The sequence below is a fragment of the Chiroxiphia lanceolata genome, chromosome Z (genome assembly GCF_009829145.1).
Source record: "Chiroxiphia lanceolata isolate bChiLan1 chromosome Z, bChiLan1.pri, whole genome shotgun sequence".
NCBI lineage: Eukaryota > Metazoa > Chordata > Aves > Passeriformes > Pipridae > Chiroxiphia > Chiroxiphia lanceolata.
In genome coordinates this window covers 62,637,125-62,662,388 of record NC_045671.1, presented here as the reverse complement: position 1 = coordinate 62,662,388, position 25,264 = coordinate 62,637,125, and the positions used below count along the sequence as shown (strand labels likewise).

Genomic DNA, 25,264 nt, shown 5'->3' with positions numbered 1-25,264 from the left:
ACAAAAGGTGATGAGAGGAAACTAAATACAGAAAACAATTTTCCAAGAAAACTGAGGCCAATTCAAATTTCAGAAATGGCAACAATTTTATTTAAACAGTGGGGTCTTTATCCAAAACAATCTGCACTGATATCCAGATAGGTTATCCCCTCATTCTTCAATGACCGACTTACTCTGGTGCCCCTTTGCACAACTGAAGTGATCAAGTCTAAAACCTCTGTTGACAGGAGGAAAAGTGCCATCAAAACATCAACTTTGGACAGAAGGAGAGCACATTCATTCAGGTTGCTCAGGAAATTATTAAGTAGGTTCCCCGGGAAAATGTTTTTGCAGGTGCTGGGGTCCATCAGTGCTTTTCGAATATCACCTCGTTTAGGCACAGAAGCAGCAATTCCCAAATGTGAGAAGTCAATCAGGTAAGGCAGAAGGCCAGCTTGGCTGAGCAGGGATCTTCTGTGCTTTGGGTTAATATAATTTCAGAATTCTATACATTCTTGTGCAATAACTTAGCTAATTTGTCTGTCAGGAGAGGCTCAGAGAGCTGCAATTATTCTGTCTGGAGAAGGCGAGGGGGGTGTGTATGAAGGGAGGATTATACATGTACACATGGGTATATAAACCACACAGGGGTAACGAAGACAGAGGAAGAAGGGTATCCAGTGAGCAGAGAAGAGGTAAAGAACACAAACTGAATCAAAATAAATACCACTTAAACATTTTAAAACCCCCCACTTTTGTGGTGAGGGTGGTAAAGCAGTTGAGCTCCGAGAGGTTCTGAAGACTTCATTCCTGGAGGTTTGAAAATCCTGACTGGTCATGGTCCTGGGCAACTTGCTCCAATAGACTGTGCTTTGATGGATCATTTAGATGATCTCAGAGGTGCCCACAAATCACAGCAATTCTGTAATTCTGTAAATGAACCACCTTAGTTAAAAATAACAGAGATTAGAAAAAAGAAACCCAAAAACACAGAAGGGAAATACATTCAAAGATTAAACTTAATTTAATGTAAAAAATTATAATCTAAACATTTCGATTGCTATTCTGCCTTGTCATGTCTATATATCTGGTGGTGCTGGTTGTAGGAAGAAAGTATGGAGTGGGGAAAAGACTAATAGAGAAAACTAATAGGGAAGAAGGAAACAGGAGATTTCATGGGAACTCTGAACACTGCTTGGACACAATGCACAGTCACAGAGCTCTGTGAATATCTGTGTCTTTGTATAAGGACGTCAAGACAGAGAAACCCAAGGACATGGATGGGAAGTCCTCTGCATATGGTAAAGGAAAGGATAGTCCCTCTGAAAGCATTTGTCTGGAACAAGAGGTAACTATGGTCCAAGATGAGGAGGGATCCAGGCTGACCAAGGTCATAGATCTGAATGACAAGTGGCCCATGCTGCTGATGGTGATGGTTTGGGAGATGAAGGTGGGTTTGAACAGTATGGCTTTAGAAGAGTTTGACCCTGACAGTGCTGAGTGATGTCAAAATGCACAAGGGATGGCAGTAGAGTTAGGTGACACAGAGGGTCAGATAAATGGTGACAGACCTTAAAAAGGGCCACAGACGCATCAGCATCTGTAAGAGTAGTGAGAACTCAAATCAAAATTACATCTCTGCTCCGAGACTACTCCAGGATATAAAAAAGAAGGGAAAGAAAAGTGACAGGTTTCTGTGGAAAATCAGACAGAAGAGGAAGACTTAATGAAAAATATACTAATTTTTAAAAATGGTTAGGCATTTTTATTTCTTGGAACAGACACCAGGTTTTCTTTCTCTAATGGGGTGAATATTTGGCAGGCTGCACTTGCTCTTAACTTGCATAAGAGCAGTAATTATCAACTTAGTAATTTAAGTAAGTAAGTGAAATCTTCACATTCGTAGTTTGCTGGCTTTCAAGCACTAAGTTTCTAATCAATATTTATTTCCTCAGTATTCCCAACTGGAATAATCTATGAAAATTTACAGTCCTTCCAAGTAACCAAAAACTAAAGAGAAAATACTATTGTAACAATTTTAAACTACCATGTAGCTTATTACCCTCTTTCAGAATTAATTTGCTATACTTTAATTATATTCCTCTACTACAATGTACTCAAAAGTATTTCATACAAAGGCTAAACAAAACAACATCCTAAACTTGTGCCATTTATTGTGACAGTCTGACAACTTGTTGTGACAGGCGTAACAGATAGGGCAGCAAAAAGCTGAGAAGCAAAGGCTGGCTGCCTGACTTTTGTTTCAGCAGATGACACTCTTGCTTGTTTACATTTTTAAGAGTGATCAGAACTAGAAAGACTATTTTCAAAGTAATTCAAGTTTCAGAAAAGCTGCGATGTAAACAGAGATGCAGTCTTGGGGGAGGAGGCAAAGCCATAGCTTTATAATCCCATGGAAAACCTTAGGGGAGACATGAACTTAATTGCTTGCATGCAAGAAATTTGGGATGAGAGTTTCTTCCCGACTCAGTCCAGGCTGACTGGCAGCTTGAGTCAGGGCTGGACTGGAGATGGTGCCACTGAGCCCCTGCTAAAAATCAGTCTCCCAGCCTCTCCTCCTGAACGCAGGCTGTCACGGCTTGGCTAAGAAATCAGATCACCTTTCTCCTTTCCTGGGCTGTGAGATGTAGATTTGGAAGTCATAGAATCATAGAATATCCTGAGTTGGAAGGGACCTACAAGTATCACTGAGTACAGCTCCTGGGCCTGCACAAGACAACCCCAAGAATCACAGCATGTGTTTGAGAGCATTGTCCAGACACTTCCCATAGAGACTTAGACAGACCAGGAAAAAAACAGTTTTAGTATTAGATACATACCCTTTTGGCAAAAGAAGAGGTACTTTCTGCATTGCTGCACAGCTGAAGAGTTCAGACAGATGAAGGCCTTGCAAAAAGGCACTATTTTGCTCAAATATGTGGAAAACCCAAACTTGGAAACTTCTTGCTGGTAAACAGAATTGCCAGCCTCTGGCTGGCTCTGTTCATGACTTCAGCACAATCAAAAGACAAATCATTCACCAGTCACTAGTTCATGACCATGAAGACCTGAGTAAAAAATCAAAATACTCCTAGAAAGGCTTGGAAATGTGTACACCAGTACACTCCAAGGCATACAAAGTGTATTTGAAAGCCATCTACAATATCCCAAACAACTAGTTCACCAGAATTCGCTAGTCACATACCCAGACTGCACAAATAATAACCACAGACTGGAAGCAAGAAGATCAAAACTGTACTGGAGATAAAATTCTCAGATCTGTTTCTTGCTTTCCTGAAAGAAAGCAGTCAAACAGATTAAAGATTAATACTACTGGTAATAAAAAGCAGCTATTATAAATCCAGAATGTGCAATTTGTAATACCTCTTAAAATGATATTGTCCAGTAAGCATGTATTTATACACTGTGACAATACTTTAATCAGATGGAAACCTGATGAAGATGGATCAGTTAATCATGCAGAGGCTGTACTGGAACCAAGAAACATGAGAAGGCTTAAGAGGAGGAGATGGATATAAAAACTACATATAAAGGTAATCAAGTCCCTATGTCTGTGTCCATCCAGCAGAAGGAGGTGTGAGGACAGAGGATACATTTTTATCTTGTGCTGTGCAAACATCACATAAGATACCAAAAGAGAAGAAAATTACTTACAAAAATGCTATGAAATTCCACACAATTCAAAGAAAAAGGCCTTTCGATTATCCACCATTGTGGAGACATTTTCTTCCCTGGCCATTTTAGTCAAGGGCTGCACAGAACAACAACCTGAAAGCACGGCAGGGCTGACACAAAACCTTCTCATGACAATATTCTAGCTTCTCCTGTTAGACCAATGTTTAGCAGCACTGACAATATAGTACTTCAGGAGCTGGAACTCGAGCAGGACACAGCCAGACTCAAGGCAGGTAGCACAAAGCTCAGGTAACTGGAAGCTCAGCCAGTTTGCATCTCCACGAAATACTGGCAATCGGCAAGAGCTGGCTGCTTGGCAGAGGAGCCTTGGGCATAAGGACAAACCAGAGGGGCTGAGCTGATGCACAGCTCCCAAGCGCTGGGGAGGCCCCCAGCACAGCCCCTGACACCTCTGCCAGCAGCAGCACAACCCCAGACTACAGGGCTGCAGTGTGTGAGGATAGAGGAGACACGGGGAGAGGCCTGGAATGCAATGCCCTCAGGGCTCTGACATTACCTTCACACAGTTCATGCTCTGTCCATGTTGCCCTATCTATCAAATATCAGAGAAGTTTAGGGTACATGCAGAAAAATAAACGGAAAGGTGCTAAACGGAGAAAAGGTTTAATAAATAGGAGAAGAGAGAGTAGAGGGAAAAGGTCAGCTCTGTAGTTCTTAAGCATTTGTAGAGATGCTGCTAATCATTGATAAAATTTATTATTTATGAGCTTCTTTATGATGTTTCAACAGGGAAGAAGATGCTCCATGCAAGACCTCCACTGTCCCTTCAGGAACACCTTGATTAAGTGTAAACAAATGCATCTACATAACTGCGTGTGGGTTTTAGCTGCAAAATACTACTAAAAACAAACAGCCCAGGCAGGGTGATGTATCTTACAACAGTTATTCACCTATTTTATTTCATAATGCTGGTTTGGGATGTTCTTGTGCCGCAGATGCCCAGGATACCATAAATTTTCCTCATTCTTGCATTACTCTCAGCTAACCAATTCTATTTTAGCATCTGTGGAGATTGGGTGACCACTTCTGGGAACCATCAGAGATTAGACTATGAACTGTTTTTTTATGTTTTTAAGATCACTACTTAAGTACTCTATGTACACAGAACATGCAGAAGCGCCTACAATCTCCTGGCAAGAAGCTGAGCTTTGCTGCTGGTCTCTATTCTTTATCTCAAACTCTGGGACGCCAAAAGATAGCTGTAACAACTCAATTCTTCTAATGAGGAAGCCCAGATCTTCCATGATATGTATATAACTTCCACTCAGCTAGAAGTCTAGACATCCATATCCACCTAGAATCACACTAAATAGCATAATATTCTAATGACAAACATTCAATAGGGGAAATAAGCCAAGGCCATTGGTCATCCTAAATCCACTTAAATTTATAAAACTTTTAGCTCCCTAGGACACCTTTTTTAGGAAGGAGAGGTATGTAAATTCATCTCATTGTCCCATGCTGTGCATAAGGAAAGAAATACTCCTTCCCACCATTAAGGAAACTTTTCTGTTCAATCATCCAGAAGCCACTCAGCCAGTCACTCTCACACCTTGAGCTGGGATCCAGGTCCCCCCCAGCTACACCCCCCATACTCACACAGCCAGACCAGCTTCCTTAACAGCTTGACCTCAGGTTTCCTATAGCAGAGTCACAGGCGACTAGATCCTTAAAATAATTTAATCATGGTACAATAACTAAGTAACAAAATAACACCTTGAACTGGTGCCTCTCAGAAGGGACTCTGAACAAAGGAAACCCTGGGCTTTTACACCCTCACAGTCTAACGATGGGAAAGTCTAGGGGTCCTTGGCTCCTGCTGTGTCTCTGAGTGTCTGGTCCCTTGGTCCCTGTGCCCTTTTTTAAGCAAAGGGTCAGCAGTTCACCACCTCTTCCTTGGAGCTTGAGCTGGGGCTCCTGCCCCCAAGAGCCCAACCTGCAGGTTGCACATCAAGCCACCTGCACCAAATGTATTCCTCAACACTACTTCTACACCCTCCTATATACTCACACCTCACCCATATTCCCCCCAGACAACATATATGTTCTTTGAATTTAGAAATCCAGCAGCCTGATGACATGGGGTGAGGAGAAAGCACGCCCAGAAAGTGTGCTAAAGATGTCAGGGCTCTAGCTCAGCATAATTAGTCAGAACAACTGATTTGCTATTACAGAATAGTTCTACATGGGCAAAGGCTAAATTTCATTTTTTCAGTTACATTATTATTGCTGGAGGAAATATATGTGGAAGTGGTACTGATAATGATAATCTAATTGGTGACAATGAGGTGTCTTTATAAGAAACCATCTCTCTGGTAGTGGTGGTTACAACACAGGTACTATGCTGCATACTACTTTCAACATGTCTGCTCAGTGCTGTGTAAGAGATGGCATCATTATTCACCTGTTGCACTATAGGACATGGTAAGGGTATTTTGTGACATCGATTTGTTCTTTGGTAATCTTTGTTGTGGTGCCGGCTGTTTTCCTTTGAATTGTACACCAGTATTGTTTTCCACCACTGCTCTGTAGCAATCAATAAGCCTGTGCAAAAAGAGAGCAATAATGCAATTAATTTCTGACTATAGCACACATTTTGGCATGTTAAATAAAGGATTATTCATATTCCCGGGATAATCACTCCAACCTAGTTTAGCCAACCAAAAGGTATCATAAAATACAGCCCTGCAAATCTGACAGTAAATACCAAAGCTCACATTATAACACTAGAAAATATGGAACGAAAATAAAAAAAAATGATGGTCTTTAATCATAATTCAGAGTGCTGGAATTGTTGCATTAGTTTTAAAGTGAGCAATGGCACCTAGTGTGTAACGATCACCCTGTAATAAATCTCTCACTCTGAAATTGAGATGCCTGCACAAAAGACTGTGATATTAAACAATATGAGGTTTTGCTTTGTTGCTGAACTCTTCATCTTCATAGCTTTATTTTCCCCTTTTTTTTGTTCTTAGCCTGGAAGGGACAATTTAATCTAATTGTTTTACTATGACCCACTTCATAGCAAAAGTCAAAGAGCCTTACTGAGTTATTTCTGCATCAACTTGCCACGAAAAATGAACCACAGAAATTTCCTTTGTTGTACTTGAAAAAAATAAACAATACAATGGGATTGATGAAATCTATTTTCACTCATTAATGCCTCAGCCTAAAATTACTGGTTTCTTCTGTATTGATCCTTACTGTGTGATCTGGAGAACAGCTGGTCCCCATGAAAAAACATCTACGATTATAGGTAAAGCAGTAGAGGTTGCCTGTAGAGTACCTGAAGACAGCTTGATCACGAGCTTGTGATGATCCACTGTATTTAATTATCTGTGTGATTCCTGCTGAGTTTTCACCTGTGACAATTGAAGCAGGAGTGCTGGAAATTACCCATCACAAAGAAACATCACCTGAGGAAAAGAAGGAGCAAAAAAAGATTAACACTTCAATACAAGCTTCATAATGACCACACATTTTGAGATCCAGCAGGCTGCTGCCTGGTCTGTGCAGGAAAATGACAAATGAATGCTGTTTAACATTCTGCTTGAACAGTTTTTCCATTCAGAAAACTATTTGCAATACAATAATGAGAAATGCAGAGCTGCGAAGCATTTTATAAGGCTGATTACCTTTCTAGGGCATATCATTTGATACATGCTTTGTTTATCCAGAGTAAATTCAGTGGTTGAAAAGATTAATGGAATATATTTTATGTTGCTTCTACATGCTTTCAGAGAGGAAGTGACTTGTTTTTTTTCTTATTGACTCATGCAGAAGAGCTTGCAATACACCAGCAACAGTAAAATGACTTTTCTAAATTTAGCAGTTCATAAATCTTGCATGGCACCAGTCCATTCAGTGATATGTTGTTTTGAGTTCTCTTCCTTTCTTTCATGTCTTTCTCATATATCCGAAAAAGAAACAGAAGTGCATGCAGGAGGTGCACAATATTTGCCTTTGCTTTTCTGCTCTCCTCTGGTACAACAGGCATCTGTCAGCTTACTCCTGCTCTCTCCCCTTCTCTCTCCCTCTCTCTCCAAAAACATATAATGCATGCGTGTACACATATACACACACACATACATTTATTTTTCCTCTTCAGCTAATGGAGAAGAAATTACTACAACTTCAAGGTACAAATCCCTGTGGTTTGAATGAGCCATGTGATCTGGTTCATGTAGGTGGCTGAGAATAAAACTGTTACCACCCCAGATATGCTTTACCAGGTGAATGATCTTAAAAAAAGTTATTTCATAGTTCTGCACCTCTTTGCCCCTATGCACTTCATTTCCATCTCAATGCCTTGACAGTAGCTTGTCACCTAGTTGTGGCTTGTTCTGTGCATAACACACTGGATGTTTAACTTCTAAGGGCTACAGGTCTTCCGAAGAAGAATGGCAATACTGCCACACACACTGGTTCACGTTATTCATCAGGACTGAAGAGTAACTTGGATGTGCACTGGGTCACTTCACATCTTGTGCAAAAAATTCTTTAGAACTAAGCATTCCAGAGCATCCCATAGAGGACATTTGTCCTCTACTTTCTAACAACCCTTGCTAATTCAGGTTTCCTTCAGTTAATTTAGTTGCCCTTTTGGAGACCACTGAAAATGTAGATGAGCAGGCTGCCTAGCTAAGCTTGGGTCATTTTCAGGTCTTCTGTCATGCCATAGTAAAGGCTGTGAAACCTACTGAATTGCAGTCTTAGCCTGCTGGGAAGTGACACTTCAAATGTCTAAAAACCGAGGCACCGACCATCTCTGTCTGACACTGCTGATGACTGATCTACCAACTAATGTTCAACAGATACGAACACCAGCAGAAGCAGCATTTTCTGCCGCCAGACTTTGGATTCCAGTCCAGTTTGGAGACAGGAATATACACTGCCTCATGCTTCTTCCTCATACTACAATGAGATGAACTTTAAGAACTCATTTGAAGCACAGCAAGCAGACGCTAAAGGGGGAGAGCCCTGTGCAGTGCACCCTGGGTTATTATCTATTCCTTATAGGATGAATCTCAAATAAGGTCCCATTTACACATGCTGTACATGCATGCAGAGCAGGAGAAAACCCTGGTGGGTTTACATGCTCTCATATCTCTCCTGAAATTTCATGATACCCTAGGGCTGGCAGATAAGATACCTTCTCAAAAGGCACCTGGAAACTAGGCAGAATATCCACAGAAAGTCAAACAGCCCCAGACAAGGTTATGTGGGTCATTAAATCCAGCACCATTGCTGACAGAAGTCTTCTGGTCTAAGACTACAAAATTATGCCAGGTGAACTCTGGAAGAGGTTTGATGCGTCTCATTCCTACCCAGAGCTGATCAATGCATCTCAGTCCTCATCCTGGTTTTGGCTAGGATAGAGGTAATTTTTTTCTTAGTAGCAGTACAGTGCTGTGGTTTTGATCCAGTAGGATAATAATGTTGATGACACACTTGTGCTTTGGCTGTTGCTAAGCAGTGGTTACCCTGAGTCAAGGACCGCTCAGTGTCTCACATTCTGCTAGTAAGTGCACAAAAAGATGGATGGGAGCATATCTGGGGCATTTGACCCAAATGGACCAAAGGGATATCCCACACAATAGAATGTTAAGCCTAGTATATAAACCGGGGGAGTTACCCAGGAGAGGGTCTTTCTGGGTATGGCATTGGCCAGAAGCTGGTGAGCAATTTTATTGTGCATCACTTGTTTCTCTTGGGTTCTCTCTCTCTCTCTCTCCTTTTTATTACTATTACATTTTACTTTGTTTCAATTATTAAACTGTTCTTAACTCAACCAAAAATATTCACTTTTTTTTTTAAACTGGATTCTCCTTCTCAATCCACCAGGGAAGGGGTAAGTGAGCGAGAAGCTGCCTGGTACTTAGCTGCCACAGCTGGGGTTAAACCAAAACAGTTCTCTTCAGCAGAAGTAAATTGCTTAATAGCAGCTGACACTGTCAGTCGACCTGCTTACTCCCACTTTGCAGGTAGGTGCAGCAGGAGTGACGAGCTGGTTTACATAAAGCAACACTGGAAAGCAATAGCTGCTTGTGGCAGACTCATTTTCCTCAATTGTGTTCACTGCCCTATACAAAGAAAATAACCCTTCACATTTTAATGACAATTTCCTAGTAATGCGTGTCATGAAAAACAAACAGATGAAGTTTCCCCACAGTGTAAATGTCTCCTTGAAGTATTGATAATGCTTTTGACAGCTTGTTCTTTTCCAGTGTTTGCAGGAGATCTCATGCAGCATGTAGCTCCTGAGCCCTCAAGGCCAGATTCCCAGGGGACTCCCAGGTGGCATAACATTTGCTCTCTCAAAACCCACTGTATCACTCTGCTCTTCTTTTTTCTCATTGCACTGACATTTTTAAGCAGAACCATTTCATAAGCACTGTGGCCATGACCATGCCATCTCCCACCAGGCCTCTTCCATTCCCAACCAGCATAACTAGGAAGGTATCTTTCCTAATTGTCTCCCAGAGCACTCATGACAAGAAGTTCCCTCCCACAAACTTCAGGAGTCTTTCAGATCAGCACAGCACAGAGGGCAGCATTTTCAGCTGGTCTCTAGGAAATTGAAATCTGCCATAAGGACAAGTTGGACTGCCAATCCAGAGACTTCCCCTAATTGCCTGTAAAGTCCTCAGCGCTGGCATACTGGCTGGGCAACTGGAAGAAGACACCCACTACAACATCTGCTTTGTTTTCCACCCCCTCATCCTCACCCATAGGCTCCCAACCACATCATCACCGACTGTGAGGGCTGTACATCTAACCCCTCCCTTGTACCTAATGTGACATCTTCACCTGCCTGCCTGCCCTGCCCACTCAACAGCCTCTATCCCAGCACTCCAAGGGACAAGTCCCACTATTGCCAAGGATACCTCAGCTCTGTGAATGGACCAAGGCTTCCAGTCAAAGACACATGCATCCACAATCACTGAGAGCCACCCATTGGGGCTGGGGACACCCCAGCCCCACCCCACCCCACCCCACCCCTTCCCTCCCCAGGAGAAGCTGGGGAGGCTGTTGGGACTGAGCAGAACAAAGGGAGCCTTCACATTCCCTCCAGACCAGATAACAGTGATGCCATCACTATGGTTCCCACCATGTGGCCCCAGGGCCTGCCAGTGACCCAGCTCCTTCATACATTTGTGCTCCCCAAAATCTTCTAATCCCAAGGCAGAGACCAGTCTGACTCCTGCAGCTCAGGGATGTTCTCAGGGGCAAGAGTGGAGGGGACTGACTGTCATCACTCCTGACTCTCTCTCAGGCTCGGCCAACCTCTGCTCACTGGTCAGGCAGCAGCAGCCCTTCACCACAGCCTGGGCACTCTGGGCCGGCGAAGACCACAGTGAGGGAGGCTGTCCCCTTCAGTCCATGCAGGATCACAGTGGAACAGAACTGCACCTGCTCCCTGTGGAGGAGCCCCACACTAGAGCAGGTGGACATGCCCTGAAGGAAGCTACAGCCCATGGAGATTGCACATAGGAGCAGCCGCCTGGCAGGAGCTGCAGCCTGTGCTTAGGAGCCCACATAGGAGCAGGTTTTCTGGCAGCTGCAGCAGTCTGTTCCTGAAGAACTACACTCCTGTAGAAAGGGTCCATGTTAGAGCAGAGGAACGGTGTAAAGAGTTATGAGGAGTAAGACAGTGTTATGGACTGACCACAACACCATAACCCATCCTTCTGCACAGATGGAGAGCAGGAGGTAGAAGAGCCTAGAATGAAAGAGTGAAGATGAGAAGAAGAGAGGGGGAATTGGTTTTAGTTTTCTCTTTGTTTCTTATCCACCTACTCAATTTTCCATTGGCAATAGAAGACACTAATTGCCCCCGAGGCTATCTGGCCAGTGAGAGTAATCTCCCTGTCCTTATCTCAAACCAGCCTCCTCATCTTATTTTGTCCCCAGTGTTATGGAGAAAGGAAAGCAATGGAGAAGCTTGGAGAGTATATGGCAGGCAACCAGCCAAGGTCAAAACCACCAAACTCATGAAGGCAGTAATACAGAGAGAGAGAAGGCATCTTTCTCATCCAGCCCTAAGAGCTATTGCTGTGCGCACAGATAAGGGACAAAGCTGGAGAAGAAGACTCTGCCTGGAGCCCTGTGCCTTGCACATAAACGCAGCAGGACATCTAGGGTGTGCTGAGGTGGGTGAGTATTGGCTATTGCAAGGAGGTTGAGAGCAGCTGCTCTCTTGCTAAAGCTACAGACAAGGTAGATGTCTTCAAGTACGCAGTGGTAGGGCACAGAGAAGAGAAATACAGACTCCTTGAGAGCAGCATAGCTGCAGGACACAAGGCTGCAACAAGAAGAATAAAAAAATAAATCTGAAAAAAAAAATATTTCCCAAGGGAACACTCAAATGTTAGAAGGGGTAGCACAGAGGGGCCATCCAGTTTTGGGAGAACTTAAAACTGAAAAAATCCCAAGCAATCTGATCAAAGTTCCTGCTTTCAGTGAAGGAAGGGACCAGAAAAATCTCTTAAGTCCCTTCCAACCTGGACTACTCCTGACTGCACAAACATCCAATGGTCTGCATAGGTAAGAAACCCAAAACCAAAAGAAAAATGCTCTGTTCGCAAAACACATAGTACATATTAAATGTTTTAAAAAAAAAAGAAAAGAAGTCTTATTGCTTTATTCAGATTTTGACATAGCTTACCTTGAAATTAATAGAAGTCCTCTGAGGATCTCTGTAGAAATCACTGACTACTTTTCAGCAGAGATCAGCTTAAACCAAAGAGATTGAAATGATGCTGGAATTCAGACTGGATAATTTCTTATGAACCAAACATTTTTTCCCTTGTCTAAGAAGGGCAATCCCCATAAAATTAATTTTCTGGCTTTTGGTTTGGGCTCCTTTTCTGTCATTTGGTTTAAGCAAAACTTTGAAATACTGTGGATGGCTTTATCAAATTACAATTTCCAAACAGTCTTCAAAAGAAAAACTTTTAAAGTTACATACTAGCAACACTCTATCTTCTTCGACTCAAAAGTGCATACACATTCAAAGGTTTTACACATTTCCCAGACATCTTTTAACAGAGAGAAATCCTACCAGATATTTTAGTTCTTAAGGGGAAAAAAAAAAAGTAGTTAAATTCACAATTTCAAGAAATGTTCCGTGGAAAGTGTGCTACATTTCTTCTTCTGGGAAACCAAACCAAGAGGATTTGTTGACAAGTCTCTTTGGCAGTCTTAGAATCAATGGTTGTCTCTCTGGATGCTCTGGGAAGGAAATCCTGGGGGAAGATAGTTGACTGGAAGGCGCTGCTGGTGCTTCCTGAACATAGCTGGTTACAGTTTCTGTGTGAGAGGTGTTACTGCTGGCATCTGCTGTGATAACACTCTGATCAGCTGCTGTTCCTTGAAGTTTGACATCAGCATTTCTAATGTCACCATCTAAGTCTTCCCTTGTGGTAGGGATACCGTACTTTTTGTCTGCTTCTCCAGTTTCCTCACATCCTGTCCTCAGAAAAGAAGATGGAGACTCATTTTCCCCCTCATTTTTCAGAGTTGTGCCTGTCCAAGTAATACTGCTGTCCCATTCAGTACTTTCTGGCTCCTTGCTACTGTCACTATCAATTGTAATCACCACTGGAGAAGAATGTGCTGAGTTACTGATGTGATGTTTCCTGTGTTTCTTCTTGTGCTTTTTCTTTTTTTTTTTAAGATGCCTCGTTGTGTCTGTTGCTTTTCCCTCGTAGACTATCTCCACACTTGGACTCCTCAACTTCTTCTTCCTTTTTTTACGCTTTGTCTCATTACTTGCTCGATTGTCTGATGGGCTATCTTCATTTTTGCAGCAGTCACTGAATTTTGAGGAAGTTTTCTTGGGGTCATTTTCTCTTTCTAGACTTATGCTCTCCATGAATGCATTCTCCAGGTGGCGAGTTTTGTACTTCCTTTTTCCACCAGGCTTTTCGCTTTTCATTCTGTCAGTTCCTCCAGAAGGAGTCCTTGACCTGTTGCTCGACCGACTCCTTGACCTGCATCTTTCATAACAGTAATAGTGTCTCTCATGGAGTCCCCTCTGGCTATGCAGGTCTGTCCTTTCAATAAATGACCGTATCCTGTATTCTGGACTAGCAGATTGCCTCGAATAAAGAGTATTAGATCGTGTCCTCCTCCTACTGGAGGATTCATAGCTATCCCCAAATACCTTTCTACTACAGAAAGCAGAACCCCACTGATGTCTACTTTGATAACTGTCTCTTACATAATACCGATCACTGTCTCTACTTCTTGATCTCCTTTTACTGTAGCCTTTGCTACATGATCGTGATCTGCTTAATTCTCTGGATGGAGTGCTCTCACCACTCAAAGAGCCTCTCTGGCTTTTCAGAGAGGCTCTGCTGTCACGAGCCCTCGACCTTCTACTGCTTCTTTTGCTCCTGTGTTTGCTGCTATCTCTGCTTCTTGATCGTCTCCTTTTAAGTTGGCTTTTGCTATGGTGCTCCCTCCTAGACCGATGGCCATGACTGCCTCGACTGCTCCGTGAACAGGATTGTGGGCTTCTAGACTTTCCCTTCCTGTGATTCCAAGGGGAACACACTGTGTCACTCCCTGGAGAGGGGCTCCAGCTCAAGTCCCGTGGAGGTAGATCTTTTCCCTTACATTTTTTCTTCTCATCTTCTTTTGACTCTGTCTTCTCAACTGTAGGAGATAAACAGCTTCTACAACTACCTGCATCTTCCTTATACGTTGGGGAACACGGTGAGAAGCTCCTGCTTCGTTCACTGTCACTCCAGCTGTGACACTGGACTGGCTGCTGTTTCTTGAAATCCTCCCTTTTCTCTTCCCTGATGGATTCCTCAGAGTCTGAGGACAGTTCAACCACTTCTGGTGTCCTCTCAGCTAATGGCTTTACATACCCAACAATGACACAATTGTCTGAGGAAGACCCACTGTCATTTGAGTCAACATTAGCCTGTAACTGAGTCTGCAGTTTGGTTCTTTGACTCCCTGTAGCAGAGTCCTCATCAGAACTTTCTGATGACTCCAGAGGAGAAGCTATGGTTGCACGAACCTCTTCTGAAACGGAATAGGAAGGCCCTGGAGTTTCATCATCCCAGGGGGCCTGACCAAGACCAGGCACAGATGAACTGTTATCTGGCCCTTGAGAATATGCCACATCTGGAGATATTGTAATAATTGATGAGTCTGAATGGCTTCCTTCCTCATATGATGGTGCAGGACAATCATAATTGGCATGTTGATCGTATGCTTCTAAGTTAAAAGGACAACGAGCAAAACTGATGAATTCATGCAGGAAGTGTTCTGTCCGATTCAGCAAAAATGGCTTTAAATCATCAGCAAAGGCCTGACTTTCAAGATCATACCTAGTCACGTTACTCATGATTATGTGCTGTACAATATTAACCAAAGATCCATGGGCACCAAACAGGACTGTAAGTTCTCGCTTCAACCAAGGAACCAACCGGTGGAGGCAGGCAGGGTTGCGGCGGAAAAACTCTGCAGAGATGTCTCGATAGCGGCCGCCATCCTGAATGCTGCGGATACGCACACCAGTACGGTAGAGGGCTCTGCGGAAGTTGATCATGTCCTCCTCCTGAATCTGCCGCAGAGATCTGCCCTCTGCGCTAGCCTGCCTCCTTGAGGCCAGCCTCCTCATCATCTGATGAATTTCTCGGTGTCTGTGATGCACTGGTTCGCTTGACAACCCTTCAAACAACATCCCATTATCTGGAGGGGACAGTATCCTTCGGGAAGGGGAACTGCGATTGCGGCGTTCCCTTGTTAAGGTAGTACGGTAACGAAACCTCCGGCCATCAGGGCTGGCAAAAGAGCTGTTTTCTAAAGGGCTGAGTACATACTCCTTAAAGTCATCTTCAGCACGAATTGTATGGAAAATGGAAAAAAATGGTTGCTTGCAGAGGGGGCATTCTGCTTTGTTTTTTGACCATTCCTGGACACAGCGGAAGCAGAACCTATGCAAGCAGCGATCTAGATATGCAACATTGTCAAATCTATCCAGGCAGATGGGGCATTTGGAGTCAGGAGATGCATCTGTTGGCAGCTTGCTGGTGCTGGCTTTTGGTGCAAAGTTGCTGTCTTCTGCAAACTCTTTATCTACTGAAGTCATGTTCTAGAAAAGACAGAGACAAAAGATGATTGATATGACACAGAAGCAAAAATCTTACCACCTAGATGTGGAAACCCATAATAATCACTTTTAAGGTTGCAAAATCCAGTAGTAGCTCTAAGGAAACGCTGAACAAAGAGGCAGCATGACCTAACTACTTTGTCAGGCTTCTCTTCACAGTGAGATCTAGCTCTTCAGTGCTGCAAGTTTTAAAGAGCACTTGAATCATGAAGTAACAGGCAGGACTGTCTTCTTCCCCATTCTTAAATAACTGCTTCAATGTGGTCAGTAAGTTTATGATTTACATGGTATCCTCCAAAACACAGCTCCAAAAGACTAGCATTTATGTATGACAAATATGAGAACAGTTAGTTCAGTACTTTAAGAGAAACCAGTCAAAACAAGTAATTGCACTCGAACTATATTATCACCCTGCAAGTTCTGCTGGACCTATCCTGTTTCTGAACGCCCTGTCCCTCTTTTGTTGGGCACTCATGCTGGACTACACACAGCTTGTTGGATTAGACAGCCTCCAGGGATGTGTTCCTGCCAAAATAAGTATTTGTCTTTAAGACTGAAGCAGAAACAACCAGGTGTCATTCTTACACCCATCCTCAGGTACACACTGCCTTTGTATCTAATCAGGTTGTCATGCTGGTTTTGGCTGGGGTAGTCAACTTCCTTCACAGTGACTAGTGCAGGACTGTGTTCTGAATTTGTGCTGAATATAGGGTTAATAATATCGAGATGTTTTATTACGGCTGAGCAGTGCTTATAGAGAGCCAAAGCTTTCTCTGCTTTTTGTACTACCACACTGGCTAGGAAGCTGGGGATGCACGGAACACTGGGAGGAAACACAGTCAGGACAGGTGACCCAAACTGATCAAAGGGATATTCCAGACCACATGACATCATGCTCAGTATGTAAAGTGGAGGGAAGAAAGAGGAAGGAGAGGGATATTCGGAGTGTTTGCCTTCCCAAGTCATTGTTATGCATGACGGGGCCCTGCTCTCCTGAAGGTGGCTGAACATCTGCCCACCCATGGGACGAAGTGAACAAAATCTCCTTGGTTTGTTTTGTTTGTGTGCACAGCTTTTGCTTTCCCTATTAAACTATCTTTACCCACGAGTCTTCTGGTTTTTTCCTCTCCAATTCTCTCCCCCATCCCACCGGCAGAGAAGTGAGTGAGTAGCTGCGCGGGGCTTGGCTGCTGGCTGAGGCTAAACCACTACAGATGTCAAACATGGGCAAAAAAAAAAAACTATCCACTCAAAAATTATTTTAGGCATTGGCGTTATTATAAGGCATTATAATTCAGCGGGAATAAGTCGCCACGCTACTTCCAAACTGATAAGCCCGCACTTAGCAGCAAGTCCGGAAGCAGGCGTTCCCCGCCGGCAGGACACCAGGCACCAAGTGCGCCGTGCAGGCCATAGGGACACACGCCCGGACACGCGGGGGTCGGGGGAGCACCAGCGCAGGGACACGGGCGCGGCCGCTAGCCCGGGAGCGCCCACGGGGCGTCACAAAGAGGCCCGTCCCGCGGGGTTTCACGGCCTGGCGGTACAGCCCGGGTCGCTGCGGGACCACTCCCCGCCCGCTCCCTCCCCTGAGGGAGCTACCGGAGGGCCCGGCGCCCCCGCCCGCCCCAGGCCCGCACTCACCGCCGCCGGTCCCTCGCTCCCTGCGCGGGCCAGTGCCGTGGCCGCCTTCAGCCTGTGGCGGGTCCGGCAGCGCCCGGCGCCAGGAGGCTCCCGCCGCTCCTCCCCCGGCGGGCGGCGGCGGCGGCGGGTGGCCTCCGCCAGGCGCCGGGACGGGTCTGCCATGGGCGGCGTTGCCACGGGAACTGATCCTCCCGAGCCGCGGAGCAGCGCCGAGCCCTGCCGGGACAGAGGCGCCGCCGGCGCTCCGTCATATCCGCGCCCGGCGATGACGTGTTCCGGGGCGGAGCCTCCGCTGAGCGCGGGCTGGGGCGGGGCTGCGATGGCGCTGCTGGGGCGGCGGGAACGAGCGCCCTGTGCCGCCTGGGGCGAGCTCGAGAGCGGGCGGGGGCAGATGCTCTGGTCTGTGTCCGGGGGAAGCAGGGCTGGGAGCACCTCTCGGTGGAGGCAGCGGACGCTGGTGGATAAAAGCGTGGGGGGACTCCCGGCAGTGTCGCCGCCAGCGCGTGATGCGCTTTGTGCCGCTGGCGCTGGCTGCCGTGGGGATGCTCTGCTCTCTTGGGGCTTCGTTCTCTACGGGCAGCGGGAGAGCGGCTTCCTGGCCCAGGGACTGCCCTGGGCACTGGCCACCGGAGCTTGGTGTTGTCTCCGACGGTGCAGAGTGAAGGCTGGAGGAGTCCTGTAGTCTGTCGGCCAAATAAAGTATGGATAGCACTTAGGAGAGAAGAGGTAAATAAAGCATAAACAATTCTTAGGAGAAGACCTCATCGTACTGATTTTTACCTGTGAGAGACACATATGCCAAAGCACAGACAAGGCCAGCTCTGCAGGCTACCTCCCAGATGAGGCACTGCCTCCCACAGCACATGCATGTGTTAGTACTAGGACTCGTGTAGAACGTGAGCGCAGCCAGCCACGTCCCTTTTCTGCAGCCAGTATGGTTTGACGTTCACAAAAGCACACGTAACTCACAGATCCCCAGAGTACCAGCACAGCCCTTCTGTTAGTGTGATAACCCTGCCCCATATCCTGAGCCATTTTACTCATTCCCACGCACCAACTGTCCAGCTTCCTGCTCAGGAGCAAACACACGCACTTCTCAACAGGTGCCCCACTCCCGCAGATATCCCCAGGTAACAGCACAGGCATGTACCTCACACTCTGCCTGGACTCAGAGCTTCCTACTAGCCGGGTAGCCCACCTCTGTTCAGGAGTGACATCCCCAGCCCCAATACTTTTCCCTGGTGCCTGGGGGAGATGCAACCACTCTTGTCTCCACAGCAGGCAGCAGCAGACTGAGTTTCTTTAGCATCTCCCATGTAAGCTGCATCACCCTGCAAATACATGAAAGTTGTCAGTGCCCCTCCAAAGGTTTCTACACTGACAGGCTCTCTGCCTCTCCACTGACTTTCTTGGAGCCAAAGCTGTCTGTCTGGATCACCCCTCACTGTCCATGCCGTAAGAGCTCAGCTTCAGTGCGCTCTTGTCCACGCTGTGGTGTTCAACCAGTCACCAGACTGTAGTTAGCCTCTCCTTTCCCTGGCTAGCTGGGCATCTCCAGCAGCACGACATCAAGAGCAGGAGATAGAAACAGCCTCTGACCCCCAGGCTGCGGCCTCTTTACTGTTGTCTTCTCAGCCTTCCTTTCAGATTCCACTGCTGGCAAGCACTTGGAGCTGCATGTGGGCATATCCGCCAAGGTATTGGTCATTGTAGGTTTACGGGTTGCTCTGCTCTGCTGCAAACTTTTCAAGTGTCATTTTGCAGCCACCGCTATGGAAATCAGACTTTCTGGCTTGTTCCTTCTGGGTAGAGAGTGTTCGTGATCACGCAGAGATGGTTTACCTGCGAGCTGCCACGAGATGGCAAAATACTCCCCAGCATCCCTCCCAAGCCGGCTTAGCAGCACCGCAGGCTGGTGCCATGCAAGACTTTGGGGACGCAGCAGCAGCAACAGCTGAATTTGCTGCTCCTCACCCCACCCCACCAGCAAGGAGGCTGAGGGTTCACAAGGAATTGGGAGGGGACACAGCTGGAACATCTGACCCCAAATGACCCAAGGGATATCCCATACTGTATTGGTGCTTGGCATATAGAGCTGGGGGAAGAAGAAGGAAGGGGAGGATGATATTTGAGTGATGATATTTGTCTTCCCAAGTCACTGTTACATGTGATGAGGCCCTGCTCTTCTGGAGATGGCTGCAGTGAACAAATTCCTCATTTTGCTTTGCTGGTGTGTGTGACTTTTGCTTTCCCTATTAAACTGTCTCTGTCTCAATCCACGAGTTTTTTCACTCTTACACTTTCAATTCTCTTCCCTATTTCACAGTGGGGGAGTGTGCAAACAGTTATGGAGTGTGTAGTTGTCAGCTGGGGTTAAAACACGACAGTCCTTTTTTGGGACACAGTGTGGGGCTCAGCAAGTTCCGATAATGACAGATTTTACTTGAATGTGCTAGGTGAAATGTTCAGCTCTTATTGCTGTTTAATTATTAACCAGCAGGCTCCTGTGCTTGCCATGGGGCTTGCTCACTTATGTATAGCAATCTAGTGCTTGTTAGTGGCTGGCCACTGCTGTGCTGTGCTGGTTATCACCTCAGCCTGCTGTGGCTGCGAACACTCTGATAACAGCCTGGCGATGCGCCTGGGCTGGCGGATGGCCAGAGCATTGCTGCTGTATCTGTGCTGCTGTATTGGACAGGCTGGAACACCAGTGAGTTTAGTCAAAGGGACTATGACCTGTGGATGAGTCCACAGTGCAGGGGGAAGAGTGTAAGGGGTCCTTCCCCTGAAGAAGAAGGAAGGGGAGGAGGTGCTTGATGTGCTGGAGAAGATTCCTCTGCAGCCCATGGTGAAGGCCATGGTCAGGCAGGCTATCCCTCTGCATCCCATGGAAGTCCATGGTGGAGACTAATTGCTATAGCTGGAACCCCTTGTTGCACCCAGACTAGAAGGGGAGGACTTCATTACAATACTAAACCCTATAACCTGGTATGAAAGGACCAGGGGTGGCCATTGTAATAGGTGTGTCTTTAAATTGTTGTAAGCCATATTTTGAGTTACTATAACAAGAACCACACAAACCAGTGGAGGAGAGAAGCCTTAGAAGAAGCAGTTGCAGCACAGCGGTGACCTGACCTGAACTGGCTTTGGTGCTCAGTAACTCCACTCAGCACACCACCTCTCCTGTCCTGAGTGACCACTAGAACAGATGGAGTCCAAAGTCATGGAGTAAATGAATTCAACAGACATTTTGTGGAGATCTGTGGGCATTTGATGGACATTTGCAGAGGTGGTCCATAGAATAATGGAACGATGTCTGTGTATTATATCAAAGGCTGGAAAGAGGATGGGAGGTGTTAATGAGGTTGTATTGAATAATGTAGGAATAGAGCATGACATAAATTATATGAAAGAAGGGGTAGAGAATGTACTGATCATGGCTGGGGTGGAGTTAATTCTCTTCATAGTGGCTTTGTTTAGGATTTTTGCTGAAAACAGTGATGATAATATAAAGTAGTTTTTGTTACTGCCGAGCAGTGTTTACACAGAGCCTTTTCTGCTCCTCAGCCACCACACCCACAAGGAGTCTGGTGGTGCACAAGTTGGGAGAAGCTGAGACGCTACGAGGACAGGTGATCCCAACCGATCCAGGGGATCTCCCACATTGTATGGAATCATATTCAGCATATAAATCTGAAGGAAGAAGAAGGAAGGGAGGGACATTTGGAGGGATGGCATTTGTCTTCCCAACTCACTGTTAAGCATGAGTTAAGCACTGTTAGGCATCTCTGCCTGCCTATGGGAAATGGTGAAGAAATTCTTTGTTTTACTTTCCTTGCTTGCATGGCTTTTGCTTTACCTATTAAGCTGTTTTTATCTCAACCTGTAAGGTTTTTCATTTCTATGCTTCTGATTGTTTCCCTGATCCTGCTGGATGGGGGAGCGAGCAAGCAGCTGCATGGTACTTAGTTGCCCACTGGGCTTAAACCATACCTATGAAGTTTTGATACCAGTTGTTTCATTTCTTAATAAACTGATCTACCTCTCTCCGAAGAATCTGTCTGTGAAGCTGCTCACAGTGTTATCATCTAGCTTATATATTCCACCTTTCCTTCCCTTTCAAACTCTCTGTTCGTGCTCATGTGCTGACTCACAGAAGTCAAGAAGCACATAGAAACCCCCTCAACTTGCTTCTGGAATGTCATGAGAAGGGCTTTGACCCAGTGTTCAGCATCCATCATCCTCTCCTCACCCATGAAGATGTAATTCAGAACAAAAAGTGTGTGTTTCTTGTCACACTGAAAATGGTACAGCAAATAACTACATTTAGGCAGCTTTAACCCTTCAGATAAGATCACCAGAGATGGCTAAAGGAATATGTGCATAATGTTGATGAAATACCCCTCAGATCTTTTTTTTCTTTTTAATCCTTTTTAAGAAAGCATAGCTTATATATCAGAGCAAGACTGGTTTATTAGTCTTGAAGTGGTTTGTTTGTTTGTTTAGGTTTCAGGAGGTTGTTTGGAAAAATTGTGAACAGCATGTTTTTGATTAACATAGCTAAGAGGACTTCTATTTAATGAAATGATTAATTGATTCAGCCAGATATTCAGCAATACTAACATCTGCTTCAACAGAGACAAAAGATTCTCTTTGAAATACAACCTTACTTTATTAACATGAAGCAGTACCCATGGATACATGATAATTATAAGGTTGATAAGAATATGTAAGGATAGCTAACCTTGGTTCCAGTGAAGGCTGTGGAACAGATTATCTTGGGTATGATCCCATGGCATGTACAGGACAAACAGAGTATCGGGCCCAGCCAACATGGGTTAAGGAAAGACAGGTCTTGCTTGATCAACCTATCTCCTTCTATGACAATGTGATTCGCCTAGCGGATGAGGGAAAGTCTGTGGGTGTTATCTACCTGGACTTCAATAAAGCTTTTGATACTGTCTCCCACGGCATTCTCCCAGGAAAGCTGGTAGTCTGTGGCTTGGACAGATGCACTCTTTGCTGGGTAAAGAACTGTCTGGATGGCCGGGCCCAAAGAGTGGTGGTGAATGGTGCTGCATTCAGCTGGCAACTGGTCACTGGTGGGGTTCCCCAAGGCTCAATATTGCAGCCAGTCCTGTTTAATATCTTCATCAATGATCTAGACAAGGGAATCTAGTGTACCTGCAGTCAGTTTGCAGATGCTGGATGGGAGTCTTGATCTGCTGGAGAGCAGGAAGGCTCTGCAGAGGGATCTGGACTGGCTGGATCAATAGGCCAAGGCCAACAATATGAGGTTCAATAAGGTAAAGTGCCAGGTCCGACCTTGGACCTCAACAACCCTGGGCAGTGCTGCAGGCTGGGCAAAGAGTGGCTGGAAAGCTGCTCAGCAGAAAAGGACCTGGGGTTGCTGATTGATAGCCAGTTGAACACAAGACAACAGTGTGCCCAGATAGCCAGGAAGGCCAGTGGCATCCTGGCTTGGATCAGAAATCGTGTGTCCAGCAGGACCAGGGCAGTAACAGTCCATCTATACTTGGAGAGGCCACACCTTAAGTCCTGTGTCCAGTTCTGGGCCCCTCAAGAAAGACACTGAGGTGCTGGAGCAAGTCCAGAGAAGGACAATGAAGCTGGTGAAGGTGCTAGAGAGTAAGTCATATGAGGAGTGGCTGAAGGAGCTGGTTTTCTTTAGCTTGGAGAAAAGGAGGCTCATGTGAGACCTTATCCCGCTCTACAACTACCTAGAAAGGAGATTGTAGCCAGGTAAGGATCAGCCTCTTTTCCCTGGTAACTAGTGAAAGGAGGAGAGAGCATAGCCTCAAGTTGTGCCGAGGAGGTTCAGGTTGGACATCAGGAAGAATTTCTTCACTGAAAGGGTGGCCAGGCATTGGAGCAGGCTGCCCACAGAATTGGTGGAGTTACCATTCCTGGAAGTATCAAGAAATGACTGGACATGGCACTTGGTGCTATGGTCTAATTGACGGGGTGGCAATTGGTCAAAGTTTGGACTTGATGATCTTGAAGGTCTTTTCCAGCCTTTATGATCCTATGATTCTAATGTTGTAGCTGAGTTATTTAGGGAAGGCTACTGAAAACAGTCAGAAACAAAATCGTTAGTTAGACCACTCTGGGCTAAATTCAGCTTTAAATCAGTTTAACATACGATGATAATCAACTTCTTACACCCTACCACCACCAAGGAAGCTGGAACATAATTACAACCCTGCACTGGATGCTGTTTGAAAATGCAGGATTTGTGCAGTTTCAAACTAGTGTTTAATAGAGCTCTCTGCCTGCAATAAAAATTATATGCTTTCGTTAGCCTCTCTATTATATATGCAATACTACCTATAGCCTAAAGGCTATATAAATACAAATTTTGGTAAAAACACACAAGTTCATGGTAAATGGAAACCAAACAGTCTTTTAAAATCCCAAGATGACCAGATGTAAAATGCATTTGAACCTAAAGACAGTACTTCAGACTGCAAGTAGTTCCCAAGTCACCAGAGACCAAGAAGCAAAAGGTACAGATTCCATGGTGAAAGAGTCAAAAAGATGTATGCATGGTATGAGACAGAGAAGGATAAGGGTGAGAGAGACACACAGGAATGCAGAAGTCAACACTGAGCCCAAAGGACACGTTGGAGGGTGACATGTCAGAAGGCCCTGTTCAAGGTCTTTACAAGTGCTTTGTGATTAGAAACACTGAACAGGCCTAGAACTGGTTTGTCTGAGTTGTGGTGCTGGCAAATACCTTGTAAGAGTTTGGACAGATGGGTTTCATTTCCTAATCTCCAAATACAGACTCGCAGGTTTTTTTATGCATTGCCACTTCTTCAGATCAACTCTACTGTGTGTTGCTGTCATCTTCAATCCCTCCTCTCGTGCTGTGACCACTTAAAATGATTCTGTGTGTCCCAGCAGAAGTCAATACTACAGGACCTTGTCTCACCAGCAGCAGCTCAACACAGCTGGGTTAACACACGAACACAAGCAACCAAGAAGCAAAAGTGCACAAAACCCTTGCAGAAGCTAGACGGCAGTGTTGGCACATGCTCTAAGGCACAGGCAAGCTGCTGCTCAGATTTTGAACACTAGGCTCTAATTGTGGGAACTCCATTTACAGGAACGGTGTTTCGACCTCCTTTTTTTTTTGGTTTTGCACCTCTGAAACCTCAGCCTCAAAAACAACAGCCACAAGAGAGGTGCTCAGATTACATAGGGGAAAGCAACAGCCAAAATGATTCAAGAAAAGGTCTCAAAGCAGAAAAGAACTTACCGTTTTCCTTAGTAGTAAAAGGTGTTTTCTCCCTTTAATTCAAATTTCTACATGTCAGTACATGGTCCAAATGAACAGTGACACTAAATGAGCTTGTCACTAAAAGGAAGTTGCAGTTTTTGAAATGGCTAATCACATTCAAATGAGATAGAAAGAGAAGTGGAGGGCTCTGCCACAGATACAAATGGTTAAAATGGTTAAAAAGATAAAGACCTTCCAAGACCATATGTTGCCCCAAGCAGCCGTTAATGAATTTTACTCTGGTTCAGTGACTCTGGCTAGCTTTTAATGGTTCATTTGGCAAGTTGTCCCTGCAGTGATTTCTAATAATAATAATGTCACAATAATCTTTGAACTGCAGACAGCTTTGTGACTAAACAGGATTGCTCTGAAAGTGATTTCTGAACTTGGTAAAATGGAAAAACAGAGGCAGTAAGTTCCTTTAGTTCCCTCATCCATGGTACACATCACACTTAGGAACAGAACGACAACAGTCACTCTGAGGAAAA

At 45.1% G+C, this 25,264-nt stretch overlaps 1 protein-coding gene across 3 annotated transcripts; it reads right to left on the bottom strand.

The window, feature by feature from the left end:
• Window positions 1–61: 61 nt before the first annotated feature.
• TOPORS (TOP1 binding arginine/serine rich protein) lies at window positions 62–24,928 on the bottom strand. Of its 3 annotated transcripts, XR_004354465.1 has the most exons (6): window positions 24,756–24,928; window positions 17,474–18,156; window positions 12,365–15,811; window positions 6,983–7,112; window positions 6,101–6,240; window positions 62–909 (listed from the first exon to the last, which is right to left on the bottom strand). XR_004354465.1 is itself a non-coding variant. In XM_032675401.1 (3 exons), the coding sequence occupies exons 2-3, from the start codon at window positions 17,633–17,635 to the stop codon at window positions 12,839–12,841; spliced, it is 3,135 nt and encodes a 1,044-aa protein (XP_032531292.1). In that variant the 5' UTR covers window positions 17,636–18,156; window positions 24,756–24,928; the 3' UTR covers window positions 12,304–12,838. The 3 variants fall into 3 exon arrangements, 1 of the variants encoding a protein (XP_032531292.1); XR_004354466.1 differs by lacking the exons at window positions 17,474–18,156; window positions 24,756–24,928 and adding an exon at window positions 16,240–16,341; XM_032675401.1 differs by lacking the exons at window positions 62–909; window positions 6,101–6,240; window positions 6,983–7,112 and having other exon boundaries at window positions 12,304–15,811.
• Between the last annotated feature and the right edge of the window lie 336 nt (window positions 24,929–25,264).

Coding starts and splice junctions, on each gene's coding strand:
- TOPORS (XM_032675401.1), bottom strand. CDS start 17,635: ATGGCAGACCCGTCCCGGCGCCTGGCGGAGGCCACCCGCCGCCGCCGC. Junction 15,812..17,473: donor GGAGCGAGGGACCGGCGGCG/GTGAGTGCGGGC, acceptor TGTCTTTTCTAG/AACATGACTTCAGTAGATAA.